The sequence below is a fragment of the Chiloscyllium plagiosum genome, unplaced genomic scaffold, assembly GCF_037043375.1.
Source record: "Chiloscyllium plagiosum isolate Xiang-an unplaced genomic scaffold, Cpla_swu_hap1 HiC_scaffold_18, whole genome shotgun sequence".
Lineage (NCBI taxonomy): Eukaryota > Metazoa > Chordata > Chondrichthyes > Orectolobiformes > Hemiscylliidae > Chiloscyllium > Chiloscyllium plagiosum.
The window spans coordinates 11,511,079-11,526,724 of NW_028270156.1; the positions used below are offsets into that span (position 1 = coordinate 11,511,079).

The 15,646-nt window shown below is 44.5% G+C and overlaps 1 protein-coding gene across 1 annotated transcript in view; it reads left to right on the top strand.

The window, feature by feature from the left end:
• Positions 1-15,646, top strand: part of ano3 (anoctamin 3) — a 571,317-nt gene that overhangs the window by 375,182 nt on the left and 180,489 nt on the right. The window contains exons 9-10 of the mRNA XM_087996305.1: positions 8,868-8,999; positions 9,265-9,371. Coding sequence (XP_087852431.1) covers positions 8,868-8,999; positions 9,265-9,371 — 239 coding nt within the window. The remainder of the gene's footprint in view (positions 1-8,867; positions 9,000-9,264; positions 9,372-15,646) is intronic.

The following is a 15,646-nucleotide window of genomic DNA, read 5'->3' on the forward strand; positions in this document are numbered from 1 at the left end:
GAACAGGGTACTGGAGTCAGATGGTTGGTCATGATCATATTGCAGCTGACTGGAAAGGCTGGGTGGCCTGTTCCTGCTCCTAGATTCTGTATTTTGATGTTTGCAGTATTGCCACACTATCAGATTCGGTAGAGGCTTGAATTTCTTCCCCCGCTTTCTGTGATGGTTTCCCCAGCTAGAAAGTCAGCTTTTGAGAATTTGGTTGTCATAAAAATGTTTCTTTAGATTGTTCTGTTGTATTTTCCTGAATCCGTCTCGATTGCTAGCTTGCCAGTCTTGTGAAAGGACCAGAAGCACAAATCATACAGCTCAGTTCTGGTGCAGTCAGAGGAATGGCAAAGATGTGGATTTTGAAAGCACTTTTTTGGAAGGTTCCAGTATTTCGTTGGGTAAAATTGCAAGGTTTTCCACCAAATAAAGTATCCCAAGCTCAAGAGACTTGCCAGGAAATTACATCAGAATGCAAACTGGTGCATATATTGTTAAGTGGAATAAAATATATTAAATTGTTAATCACAATTAGGGCAATTGATTTCAAGTGCTGGTCAAAAATATGGTATTGTAAAGGAGCCACTTTGCTATAATCATTTTTACTTGTTTGTATGAATTATTCTATTTTCACAACTTAATACACATTTTACACTTAATGTAGAGTAATATCTTTCCCACGTGTGACACATTTGAAATAAATCCAAGTATCTTCCATGATGTATGAAAGTAGTAACTCTGTGTGTCAAAAAAACCAAGTTTAAAAAAGGTATGAAAGGCACATTTAACCGTATATAAACTTGTGAAGCACAAAGCATTTCTGAGGGCTCTCAATGTATAACAGTATTTCCCATGTGATTTCTAATATGACTTTACAGTTATCCAAATTATTGCATGGCTTTTTTAAATTCAGTGTTTTCCAAATAAATTTCAAGACCGCAGTCAGTTATCTGAAAAATCTTGCTCCTTTTCTGAAGATCTGACATTAACCCTTTGCTTTCATGTATAAACAATAAACAATGTTCTTACACCAGTTGCCAATATTAGAAATGGTTAATGAAATCAACTGGAATTTTTATTTCAATAAGAGACTGACTGTAATGTCTTCCAAATGAGTGAGATGTAAAACTTCCCATCACATTGGTCAGATGTGATCTGGATAACTATCCAAATGTCAACTTCTGTCTGTGCTGGTTAGATAGAATCCCCACAGTGTGGAAACAGGCCATTCGGCCCAACAAGTCCACACCAACCCCTCCGAAGAGCATCCCACTAAGACCCAACCCCCTACTCTGTTTAACTAAAACTACGGCTTTTTGCGTGGGAAATCATGTCCCTCAAACTTAATTAAGTTTTTTGAAGAAGTAACAAAGAGGATTGATGATGGCAGAGTGGTAGATGTGATCTATATGGATGTCAGTAAGGCGTTCAACAAGGTTCCCCATTTGAGACTGATTAGCAAGGTTAGATCTCATGGAATACAGGGAGAACCAGGCATTGGGTACAGAACGGGCTCAAAAGTAGAAGACAGAGGGTGGTGGTGGAGGGTTATTTTTCAGACTGGAGGCCTGGACCAGTGGAGTACCACAAGGATCGGTGCTGGGTCCTCTACTTTTTGTCATTTACGTAAATGATTTGGATGCGAGCATAAGAGGTACAGTTAGTAAGTTTGCAGATGACACAAAATTTGGAGGTGTTGTGGACAGCGAAGAGGGTTACCTCAGATTATAAGGATCTCGACCAGATGGGCCAATGGTCTGAGAAGTGGCAGATGGAGTTTAATTCAGATAAATGCGAGGTGCTACATTTTGGGAAAGCAAATCTTAGCAGGACTTAAACACTTAATGGTAAGGACTTTGGGAGTGTTGCAGAACAACGAGACTTTGGAGTGCAGGTTCATAGCTCCTTGAAAGTGGTGTCGCAGGTAGATAGGATAGTGAAGGAGGCGTTTGGTATGCTTGCTTTTATTGGTCAGAGTATTGAGTACAGGAGTTGGGAGGTCATGTTGCGGCTGTACAGGACATTGGTTAGGCCACTGTTTGAATATTGCGTGCAATTCTGGTCTCCTTCCTATAGGAAGTATGTTGTGAAACTTGAAAGGGTTCAGAAAAGATTTACAAGGGAGAAGCTGAATAGGCTGGGGTAGTTTTCCCTGGAGCGTCAGAGGCTGAGGGGTGACCTTATAGAGGTTTACAAAATTATGAGGGGCATGGATAGGATAAATAGGCAAAGTCTTTTCCTTGAGGTGGGAGAGCTAGTGTGTTTCCAATTAAACCTGTTGGACTATAACCTGGTGTTGTGTGACTTTTAACATTGTACACCCCAGTCTAACACTGGCATCTCCAAATATTTTGCCTGGAGTTGGGGAGTCCAGGACTAGAGGGTGTAGGTTTAGGGTGAGAGGGGAAAGATATAAAAGAGACCTAAGGGACAACTTTTTCACGCAGAGGGTGGTACGTGTATGGAATGAGCTGCCAGAGGAAGTGGTGGAGACTGGTACAATTGCAACATTTAAGAGGCATTTGGATGTGTATATGAATAGGAAGGGTTTAGAGGGATATGGGCCGGGTGCTGGCCAGTGGGACTGGATTGGGTTGGGATATCTGGTCGGCATGGAAGGGTTGGACCGAAGGGTCTGTTTCCATGCTGTACATCTCTATGACTCTGTATTCCCCATGGCTAGTGCACCTAACCTACACATCCCTGAAGACTATGGGTAATTTAGCATGAGCAATCCCCCTAATTTGCACATCTTTGTGCTGAGTGAGGAAACCAGAGCATCTGGAAGAAACCCATGTTGACATGGGGAGAATGTGCAAACTCCACACAGACACTTGCCCAAGGCTGGAATCAAACTTGGGACCCTGGTGCTGTGAGGCAGCAGTGCTAACCACTGAGCCACTATGCCATCCCTGAAGCTTAAACCTGTCAAATGTTTTGAGCTCTATGGGGATGTAACAAGCAGGATGGTGAAAAGGAACCAAGGCATGTTGTAAATTTCAAAAAAGTATTTGATAAGGTACCACATGAAAGATTACTGCTCAAAATAAGAGCTTATGATCTTAAGGGTGATGTTTTGGGAAAGTAGTGATACTTGGGTTGTTTCAGGTTGACAAAAACTAACTGGTGAGTGCCAAAGGAATCAGAGCTGTGCTTTAACTATTCACAATCTCTATGGATGACTTGGATGAAAGGGCAGGCTATATTGTTGCCAAATTTGCTGATTCTACAAAGATAAGTAGGAAAATAAATTGAAGAGGATCAAGGTGACTACAAAGGGATATAGATGTATGAAGTTAATGAGTAACAAATTAACACATGAAGTATAATGTGGAAAAAGTATGAGGTTGTCCACTGTGGCAGGGTGGACTGAGCAGAATGTGATTTAAGTGGAAAGACATTGCAGAATATTTCATTGCAGAAGGATCTAGTGTCCTTCTGCCTGAATCAGAAAATGCTGACATGCATGTTCAGCAAGTATATTAGCAAGGCAAATGAAATAGCAGCCTTTATTGCAAGATGAATGGAGTAATCAAGTAATACGTTTGCTGTAACATGGTAGGATATTCGGAGACTGTACCAGAGCACTGTGTAAACATTTGGCCTCCTTATATAGGACTGTGTACTTCCACTGAAAGCAGTCCAGAGACCATTCTCTTGGCTGATCCATTGGAGAAAGGTGTATCTTAAGAGGAAACATTGAGTAGTTTGGGCATATACTGACTGGAGTTGAAAAGAGTGAAGGGTGACCTTACAGAAACCTCTAAGATTCTGAGTGAACTTGATGGGAGAGATACTGAGGGGATGCTTCTACTCATGGCAGAATCTCAAACCAGGGAGTGCAGATTAAGTCCCATTTAAGACGGATGGGGATTAATTTATTTTCTCAGAAGACGTTAGTCTTTGGAATTCTCTTCTGCAGAGAGTTTTGGAGTCTGGGATTTTGAATATATTGAAGGCTGAGTTAGGCTGGCATTTGATTGACATTTGTTAGATTAGATTCCTGACAGTGTGGAAACAGGCCCTACAGCCCCCTAAGCCTGCGCCAATCCAGATCCTCTATCTAAACCTATCACCTATTTTCTAAGGATCTGTATCCATCTGCTCCCTGTCCATTCATGTATCTATCTAGATACACCTTAAATAACTCTACCATCTCCACTGGCAACACATTCCAGGCACCCACCACCCTCTGCGTAAAGAACTTTCCACACATTTCTCCCTTAAACTTCTCCCCTCTCACTTTGAACTCGTGAATCCTGGTAATTGAGTTCCCCACTCTGGGGAAAAAGCTTCTTGCTATCCACTCTATCTATACCTCTCAATGATAATGTTACAATCTTACAGGATTTTTTATTGCATTGTTAACTCCCTTTGGAGGAATGCATTGCAAAATTGAGAACAGATTTTCCAGGATACGCAGCAGCCCTGATGAAGTTTCATTTGGAAATGCCTGCTTGAATTGATCATTAAATTGGGGGAGCTGTTAAAACCCATGGTTAGCCTGAGTGATGTGATCATGAGCCAATCGTTCTGATATCTGATTGTGAGTTGATGTCCATTTCAGGGTATACCTCAGTGAGTGATTGGAGTTGGCTGGCACCCACAATGCATCATGGCGTGTTGTGGCAATTAGCCAAATTTTAAATATTACTGCCAGATTTGCTGTCCTGGAAATCACAACACCATACGTTTTAATTCTTTTTCAGCCTTTGCCAATTAATTGCCCCTTTTGCATTCTATCCATTTCCAAATTAATCTTTCTGAATCTATCTTACAATTAGCCTCGAGCAAACCTCATGTGAGGAGTTTTTCCAAACTTTAATTCCAAATCATAGAACATAGAACATAGAAGAATACAGCGCAGTACAGACCCTTTGGCCCTCGATGTTGCGCCGATCCAAGCCCACCTAACCTATACTAACCCACTATCCTCCATATACCTATCCAATGCCCGCTTAAATGCCCATAAAGAGGGAGAGTCCACCACTGCTACTGGCAGGGCATTCCATGAACTTACGACTCGCTGAGTGAAGAACCTACCCCTAACTTCAGTCCTATATCTACCCCCCCTTAATTTAAAGCTATGCCCCCTTGTAATACCCTACTCCATACGCGGGAAAAGGTTCACACTGTCAGCCCTATCTAACCCCCTAATCATCTTGTACACCTCAATCAAGTCACCCCTAAACCTTCTTTTCTCGAATGAAAACAGCCCCAAGTGTCTCAGTCTTTCCTCATACGATCTTCCTTCCATACCAGGCAACATCCTGGTAAACCTCCTCTGCACCCGTTCCAGTGCCTCCACATCCTTCCTATAGTATGGCGACCAAAACTGCACACAATATTCCAGATGCGGCCGCACCAGAGTCTTATACAACTGCATCATGACCTCAGGACTCCGGAACTCAATTCCTCTACCAATAAAAGCCAGTACGCCATATGCCTTCCTCACCGCACTATTTACCTGGGTGGCAACTTTCAGAGATCTGTGTACATGGACACCAAGATCCCTCTGCTCATCCACACTACCAAGTATCCGACCATTAGCCCAGTACCCCATCTTTTTGTTATTCTTCCCAAAGTGAATCACCTCACACTTACCTACATTGAATTCCATTTGCCACCTTTCTGCCAAGCTCTGCAGCTTCTCTATATCCTGCAGTAACCTGCCACATCCTTCCTCACTGTCAACAACTCCTCCGACTTTCGTATCATCCGCAAACTTGCTCACCCAACCTTCTAACCCCTCTTCCAGGTCATTTATAAAAATGACAAACAGCAATGGTCCCAAAACAGATCCTTGCGGAACACCGCTAGTGACGGCACTCCATGAAGAAACTTTGCCATCAACTACTACCCTCTGTCTTCTTCCATCCAGCCAATTCCTAATCCAAACCTCCAACTCACCCTCAATGCCATATCTCCATATTTTCTGCAGTAGCCTACCATGGGGAACCTTATCAAACGCCTTACTAAAATCCATATATACCACATCTACCGCTTTCCCCTCATCAACCTCCTTCGTCACCTTTTCAAAGAATTCAATAAGGTTTGTGAGGCACGACCTGCCCTTCACAAAACCATGCTGACTATCCTTGATCACATTATTCCTATCCAGATGTGCATAAATCCTATCCCTTACAATTCTCTCTAAGACTTTGCCCACAACAGAAGTGAGACTCACCGGCCTATAGTTACTAGGGTTATCCCTACTCCCCTTTTTGAACAAGGGAACCACATTTGCTATCCTCCAGTCTTCTGGTACTACTCCTGTAGACAAAGAGGACATAAAAATCAAGGCCAATGGCTCTGCAATCTCCTCCCTTGCTTCCCAGAGAATCCTAGGATAAATGCCATCAGGCCCAGGGGACTTATCTATTTTCACCTTTTCCAGGATTTCCAACACCTCTTCTCTACATACCTCAAAGCCATCCATTCTACTTATTTGTGACTCTGTATTCACATCGACGACAATGCCCTGTTCCTGAGTAAATATTGAAGAAAAGTATTCATTCAGTGTCTCCCCAATCTCTTCCGCCTCCACACGCAACTTCCCACTACTATCCTTGACTGGACCTATTCCTACCCTAGTCATTCTTTTATTCCTAACATACCTATAGAAAGCCTTAGGGTTTTCCCTAATCCTACCGACTAAGGACCTTTCATGTCCCCTCCTTGCTGCTCTTAGCTCTCTCTTCAGGTCCTTCCTGGCTACCCTATAACTCTCAATCACCCCAATTGAACCTTCACGTCTCATCTTGAGATAGGCCGCCCTCTTCCATTTAACAAGGGATTCCAATTCCTTATTAAACCACGGCTCCCTCGCACGACCCTTTCCTCCCTGCCTGACAGGTACATAATTATCAAGGACACTCAATAGTTGCTCCTTAAACAAGCTCCACATATCATTTACACTCTTGCCTTGGAGTCTACTTTTCCAAGCCACACATCCTAAGTCATGCCTCACCGCATCATAATTTTCCTGACCCCAGCTATAACTCTTGCCCTGTAGTACACACTTATCCCTCTCCATCACGAGAGTAAAAATCACCGAATTATGGTCACTATCCCCAAAGTGCTCACCTACCTCTAATTCTAACACCTGACCTGGTTCGTTACCCAGAACCAAATCCAGTATGGCCTCACCTCTTGTTGGCCTGTCTACATATTGTGTCAGGAAACTCTCCTGCACACATTGAACAAACACTGACCCATCTAACGAACTTGAGCTATAGCTTTCCCAATCAATATCAGGAAAGTTAAAGTCCCCCATAACAACCACCCTATTACTGTCACTCATCTCCTGAATCACCTTCCCTATCCTTTCTTCTAGGACTATTAGGAGGCCTGTAAAAGACTCCTAACAGGGTGACCTCACCTTTCCTATTCCTAACCTCAGCCCAAACTACCTCAGATGGCAAGTCCTCATCCATCGTCCTTTCCACCACTGTAATACTATCTTTGACAAGCAATGCCACACCTCCCTCTCGTTTACCCCCACCTCTGACCCTACTAAAACATTTAAATCCTGGAACCTGCAACAGCCAATCCTGTCCCTGTTCTAGCCATGTCTCCGTAATAGCCACAACATCGAAGTCCCAGGTACCAACCCACGCTGCAAGTTCACCTACCTTATTTCGTATACTTCTTGCATTGAAGTATACACACTTCAAGCCACTTTCCTGTTTACAGGCACCCTCCTTTGAAATTGATGCCATGTTCCTAACCTCCCTACACTCCAGGCCCTGCACCCTGAAGCTACAATCTGGGTTCCCATGCCCCTGTAGAGTTAGTTTAAACCCCCCCCAAGAGCACTAGCAAACCTCCCCCCAAGAATACTGGTGCCCCTCAGGTTCAGGTGTAGACCATCCTGTTTATAGAGGTCCCACCGTCCCCAGAAAGAACCCCAGTTATCCAAAAACCGGAATCCCTCCCTCCTGCACCATCCCTGTAGCCACGCATTTAAGTGTTCTCTTTCCCTATTCCTCGAATCTCTATCACGTGGCACGGGTAACAAACCAGAGACAACAACTCTGTTCGTTCTAACTCTGAGCTTCCAACCTAGCTCCCTGAAAGCCTGTCTAACATCCTCGGCACTCCTCCTACCTATGTCGTTGGTGCCAATATTGAATAGTATGCTGTATATAAACTATCAAGTGATGATTTCTCACAAGACCTGGATTAATCATGTGATTAACAAACTGGTTTATCTCAATGCATACAGAAATTCCAATAAAACTGCTAGAAAAATATTTCTGGCATTTGCTAATCAATTATTTCATGCAGTCATGTAATTCACACAAAAGTAGACATTTTAATCAATTATTTTGGAATAAATAATCATTAGTTTTGGCAAAATCCAAATGTAACTGTGTCAGCAATACTTCAAGACAAACTTAATAAGATGACACATCCAATAAATATTTAACACATTTTGCTTGGATTGATTGTGACTGTAAACATAATCTCTATTCTGGTATGCAGTGAGAATAAAAGTTCTGGTCTGCAGAACTTTATGGATTTAACATCATATAAATGAGTAGATACTGATGCAGAATGCTGGAGAAACTCAGCAGGTCTGACAACATCGGTGGAGAGAGAAACAGAGTTAATGTTTTGAGCCCGGTATGACTTCCTCGAAACGTTACCTCTCTCCACCCGACACTGCCAGATCAGCATCCTCTGTATTTGATTCAGATTCCCAGCAAATCTGCGATATTTTAACTTGTAAATGTGAACTGATGCTGGGTTCACATACAGCTCTTGGAAGTATGGACTGAATGGGTTAGTAAACTATTGAAATTTAGTTTGAATATTCTAGAATTATTTAAGTGTATTTAATTTTAAATATCAGTAGTTTGGCGTTTTTCTATTAGTGTTCAGAGGAATCTACGACAGCTGAAGAGCTGGTTGCCGAGAAATCCAATGCAACTCGATAAAGAAGCTCTACCAGATCTGGAAGAGACAGATTGCTACACTGCACCATTCAGTAGAGCACGCATGCACCAGTAAGTATGTCTCATACACATCTGTATGTTACATAAGTGGAATTTCAAAACAAATTTATACTATTAATTTGCATTAATGGTGTAGACTTTGCAGAAGTCTGAGAAGTTAGGACAGTGTATATAAACTTGTATCTCTCACTTGCTCTTTTATGTTTTAGGTTAAGCCTTTTGACTATTCTAGTACGTTATGTTCTTCGACTGATGCACGAAATTTAAATGTGGACTTTTACATTCTCTTTTCTTTCTTCATTAAAACATTTTTCAGCTTCACCATTAACAACAAAGACACGTTTTTCAGTAATTCAACAAGAAGCAGAATCGTACATCACATGTTACAAAGGACTAAGTATGAAGATGGAAAATCCAAAATGGGTAAAGAGTTAATTAAATCATTATATTTCAACTGCAGAGCAGCTATTGTTTCACTATGAACAACCTGCAGATCACTAAAATTGGCGCCCCGTATTTGCATTCCCACATAAGGTGTGTTACTTCAATGCCTTGGGAGACCAGTGAAAATCAAAGGGAGGTAATTTTGCCAGGTTTGGACTAAAAGGTCTGTCTAATAACCCCTCCTGGTCTCCATTGAGTTAAGCTGGTAAAAAAAATGTAGATTTGTGGATCAGCAATAATTGTGTTAGGTCTTGTGAATTTTTATTTACTCGTGAGATGTGGATATCTCTGATTGGGCCAACATTTATTGCTCATCCTTAGTTGTCCTTAAGAAGGTGGTGGTGAGCTGCCTTCTTGAACCATTGCAGTTTGTGTGGTGTAGAAAGACCCATAGTGCTATTCGTGAGGGAGTTCCAGGATTTCAACCCAGTGACACTCAAGGAACAGGAATTTTCAAGTCAGGGTGTTGAGTGACTTCGATGGGAGCTCGCAGGTGGTGGCATTCCCATGTACCTGCTTCACTCATACTTCTAAATGAGTGGGGGTGGTGCCAATCAAGTGGGCTACATTCTAAAACTTTGTAACTGTGCTGTACTGTGGTCAACATATTGAAGAGACTAGGAATTAATTGTAGTTTAGTATAAAACATCTGGTTGTCTTACATGTGAATTGAATAGATCAAGTGCTTGTCGCAGTGTAAAATTTCATTTGTAACAGAGCCAATGCTATAATCACATAAAAGAATTGTAAGTGTCCTATGTGTAAAATGACTGACCGATAGAGTTATTTATACAGTGCTGAAGGGTCTAAGAGCCTGGATGGAGGCTGGAGAAATCCCAATGAAATAAATATCAGGACTCTGGATTCTTACCGCAAGTATTGGGTTGAGTAACATTTTCATAAGAGAAAGTCTGTAGGACAGAGCATGTCTTTTCCTGCTCAGTCTCTTGGCAAACATAGTGAATATGCAGGAACAAACAGCAGAAATATAGCCCATGCTGCTGCATGATCCTTCAAGTATTAAACATTGAGACCAATAAACGTGTAAGTGAAGGCTAATCAGTGATCTGGACATTCTGAGAAATAACAAAAAGAGTCAGATAGCCATCCTTCATTTTTTAAATTGATTTTAGCATGGGCTCTGCTTTTCTATCACCAAACCTGTGAACTTAAGCATGGCCATTTCTTTCCATTTAAGTTGGTTTCCATATTTATAGGAGAAAGTGAGGACTGCAGATGCTGGAGATCAGAGCTGAAAATGTGTTGCTGGAAAAGCGCAGCAGGTCAGGCAGCATCCAAGGAACAGGAGAATTGACGTTCGGGCATGATTCCTGAAGAAGGGCTTTTGCCCAAAACATCGATTCTCCTGTTCCTTGGATGCTGCCTGACCTGCTGCGCTTTTCCAGCAACACATTTTCAGCTTCCATATTTATACTAAGGGGTCAAGTATTTCTGGTAATAGAAATGGTATGTTGCTCTGACATTTCAGAAAGAATCCATTGTACAAAGTATAATGAACAGCAGCTAGTTAATGCACAGGCCGTTGGGAACATTCCCAGGGATGCTAGTGCGGCTGCACTTGGAATATTGTATTCAGCTCTGGTCACCCCATTACAGGAAGGATGTGGAAGCATTGAAAAAGGTGCAGAGGAGATTTAACAGGATGTTGCCTGGTCTGGAGGGAAGCTGTTATGAGGAAAGGCTGAGAAACCTTGGTCTGTTCTCATTGGCAAGAAGAAGGCTAAGAGGGGATTTGATAGAGCTGAAAAATGTGTTGCTGGAAAAGCTCAGCAGGTCAGGCAGCATCCAAGGAGCAGGAGAATCGACGTTTCGGGCATAAGCCCTTCTTCAGGAATGAGGAAGGTGTGCCAAGCAGGCTAAGATAAAAGGTAGGGAGGAGGGACTTGGGGGAGGGGCATTGGGAATGCGATAGATGGAAGGAGGTGAAGATGAGGGTGATAGGCCGGAGAGGGGGTGGGTGCGGAGAGGTCGGGAAGAAGATTGCAGGTCAAGAAGGCGGTGCTGAGTCCGAGGGTTGGGACTGAGATAAGGTGGGGGGAGGGGAAATGAGGAAGCTGGAGAAATCTACATTCATCCCGTGTGGTTGGAGGGTTCCTAGGCGGAAGATGAGGCGCTCTTCCTCCAGGAATCGTGTGGCCAGGGTCTGGCGATGGAGGAGGCCAAGGACCTGCATGTCCTTGGCGGAGTGGGAGGGGGAGTTAAAGTGTTCAGCCATGGGGCAGTTGGTTTGGTTGGTGCGGGTGTCCCAGAGGTGTTCTCTGAAATGCTCTGCAAGTAGGCGGACTGTCTCCCCAATGTAGAGGAGGCCACATCGGATGCAGCGGATGCAGTAAATGATGTGTGTGGAGGTGCAGGTGAATTTGTGACGGATATGGAAGGATCCCTTGGAGGGAAGTGAGGGGGGAGGTGTGGGCGCAAGTTTTGCATTTCTTGCGGTTGCAGAGGATATTGCCGGGAATGGAGGTTGGGTTGGTGGGGGGTGTGGACCTGACGAGGGAGTCGCGGAGGGAGTGGTCTTTTCGGAACCTTGATAGGGGAGGGGAGAGAAATATATTCTTGGTGGGGGGTCTGTTTGGAGGTGGCAGAAATGATGAAGGATGATACGATGTATCTGGAGGTTGGTGGGGTGGTAGGTGAGGACCAGTGGGGTCCTGTCCTGGTGGCGATTGGAGGGGTAGGGTTCAAGGGCGGAGGAGCGGGAAGTGGAGGAGATGCGATGGAGAGCATCGTCAACCACGTCTGAGAGGAAATTGCGGTCTTTGAAGAAGGAGGCCATCTGGGTTGTGCTCTCCACCGCACATTATCTCAGTCCTAAGCCTCCAACCTGGCACCGCCCTCCGGACCTGTCCATAACCTTTCCCATCTATCCACTCCACCACTCCGACCTATCACCTTCTCCTTCACCTTCATCTATCTATGGCTTTCTCAGCTACCTTCCACACCCCCCCCCCCCCCCCCCCTCCCTCCCAACCCAGCCCCATTCACCTCCCATTTATCTCTCAGCCCCCGGTCCACAAGCCCCATTCCTGATTAAGGGCATATGCCTGACCTGCTGTGCTTTTCCAGCAACACACTCACACTTGGAATATTGTGTTCAGTTCTGGTCACCTTATAATTGAAAAGATGTGGAAGTTTTAGAGAGGGTGCAGAGGAGATCTAGCAGGATGCTGCGTGGACTGGAAGCATGTCTTATGAAGAAAGATTGAGGGAGCTAGGGCTTTTCTCATTGCAGCGAAGAAGGATGAGAGGTGACTTGATAGAGGCATGTAAGACGTTGAGAGGGGTAGATAGAGTAGATAGCTAGAGACTTTTTCCTAGGGCGGAAATGGCTCTTTCAGGTGATTGGGGGAAGGTTTAGGGAAGATGTCAGAGGTAGGTTCTTTACACAGAGAGTGGTGGGTGTATGGAATGCACTGCCAGCAGTAGTAGTGGAGTCAGATACATTAGGGACATTTAAGCAACTCTTGGATAGGCACATGGAAGACAGTACAAAGAAGGGTATATAGGTTAGTCTGATCTTAGAGTAGGATAAAAAGCTGGCACAACATTGAGGGCCAAAGAGCCTGTACTGTGCTGTACTGTTCTATGTTCAAGGATATCAGGCCTGCTCTCTGTTTCAGTAACCTCAGCAGCAAACACACAGGATGTTCAGCAAGGAAGCAATGAAGTGCCCGATGTACCCGGCCGTCAGGGTTCCTGACTAAGTAAGGCAGAGGTACCAGCTCCTCCCACTCCATGGGATTGGCCACAATCGGACTTGGGAGCATTTCTCAGTCAGGGCATCTTTCACCGTGAGCCATAGACTTCACTCAGTGGGACCGGGACCTGCAGGCTGTGGGCAATGCCTCAGTGCAATTGTAAAGGGGGGAAGCTGGGTATCGAAGTGTGACAGACTGTACTGTAGGACAGAGAAGGGGGTAATAAGGGAGCGGGGTTTATTAACGATCAGTAACCCGCTGGATTCATTGGGTGGGGTGGGGGGGCAGTGAATGATCACTCCAGGCATGGCTCTGTGTGGGTGGGAAGGAAAGCAGGGTCGACATACGTAGCTGACTTGGGTGGGGTCTTAGGGAAGTGGTTTGAATCCCTGCCGGGGCAGAGAATGAAGGCTCTTGGGATCTGAAACTCACTCCGCTGGGCCCTATTGCTAATTCGGAGCTATTTGTTGAAGTGGGGCATTTACACAGTGGCTAGCCCACCCATGGATTGTCGAAATGGCTCAACAGGAGACTATTGAGGCCATTACAAAGGAGTTCCCTGTTGACCTCCAGGTTTCCTCGTGTGGGGTCAGTTTTTGAGTCTGGAGATGGGGGAATTCTGGTCTCAGTAAAACTTGCTAACCTGTTTGGGGTAAGAATGCTGCAAGGAATTTCTGCCCTCGCAATCTTCCCTCCACTTCTCCTCCTTCCCTCCTCCTCCTGTGTTCTCCTCTTCCCCTCTTCCCCTCTCCCCCTCATCTCTCCTTCCCCTAATGCCCTCGTTCTCCTCTTCCTCTTTCCCTCCTCCTCCTCCTCTTGCCTTCTGCCTTCCTCCCACTCCTTTTCCCCTTTTCTCCCCTTCTACCCTTACCCCCTTTTCTCCTCCTCCTCTTTCCCGTCTCTTCCTCCTCCCCTCCATCTCTTATGTCCCTCCTTCCCTGTCACTACCATCTTACACATGAAAAGCTGCTAAACCTGTTTTGTAACCATTGTCTAAACCAAAAGATTTGAAGACATTATTCTCAATTAGAGTTCAAGGGAAACAGAGAGAGGGATTCCCGATTTGTGAAGTGCCCTCTCCCTCACTTCCCATCCGTTCCAGCCTGTTGTGAACTCACCTCTGATTGATCTCCTAACCTCTGATTGGTCACCTAGCCTCTGATTGCACTCCTACCCTCTAATTGGTCATCTGACCTCTGATTGTTCTCCAACCATCTGATTGGTCTCCCAGTCTCTAATAGGACTAAAGGGTAACTAGGGAGAGAATAGGGCCCCTCAAAGATCAGCAAGGCGGCCTTTGTGTGGAGCCACAAAAAATGGGGAGATACTAAATGAATATTTTGCATCAGTATTCACTGTGGAAAAGGATATGGAAGGTATAGACGTAGGGAAATATTTGGTGACATCTTGCAAATTGTCCAGATTACAGAGGAGGAAGTGCAAGATGTCTTGAAATGGTTAAAGGTGGATAAATCCCCAGGACATGATCAGGTGTTGCCGAGAACTCTGTGGGAAGCTAGAGAAGTGATTGCGGGCCTATTGCTGAGGTATTTATCATCGATAGTCACAGGTGAGGTGCCGGAAGACTGGAGGTTGGCTAACGTGGTGTCACTGTTTAAGAAGGGCGATAAAGACAAGCCAGGGAACTATAGACCGGTGAGCCTGACCTCGGTGGTGGGCAAGTTGTTGGAGGGAATCCTGAGGGACAAGATGTACATGTATTTGGAAAGGCAGGGACTGATTTGGGATAGTCAACATGGCTTTATATGTGGGAAATCATGTCTCACAAACTTGATTGAGTTTTTTGAAGAAGTAACAAAGAAGATTGATGAGGGCAGAGCAGTAGATGTGATCTATATGGACTTCAGTAAGGCATTCGACAAGGTTCCCCATGTGAGACTGATTAGCAAGGTTAGATCTCATGGAATACAGGGAGAACTAGCCACTTGGATACAGAACTGGCTCAAAGGTAGAAGACAGAGGGTGGTGGTGGAGGGTTGTTTTTCAGACTGGAGGCCTGTGACCAGTGGAGTGCCACAAGGATTGGTGTTGGGTCCTCTACCTTTTGTCATTTACATAAATGATTTGGATGCAAGCATAAGAGGTACAGTTAGTAAGTTTGCAGATGACACCAGAATTGGAGGTGTCGTGGACCTCTGATTACAACAGGATCTGCACCAGATGGGCTAATGGGCTGAGAAGTGGCAGATAGAGTTTAATTCAGATAAATGCGAGGTGCTGCATTTAGGGAAAGCAAATTTAGCAGGACTTATAAACTTAATGGTAAGGTCCTAGGGAGTGTTACGGAACAAAGAGACCTTGGAGTGCAGGTTCATAGCTCGTGGAGTCGCAGGTAGTTAGGACAGTGAAGAAGGCGTTTGGTATGCTTTCCTTTTTTGGTCAGAGTATTGAGTACAGGAGTTGGGAGGTCATGTTGCGGCTGTACAGGACATTGGTTAGGCCATAGGTGGAATATTGCGTGCAATTCTGGTCTCCTTCCTATCAGAAAGATGTTGTGAAAGTTGAAAGGGTTCA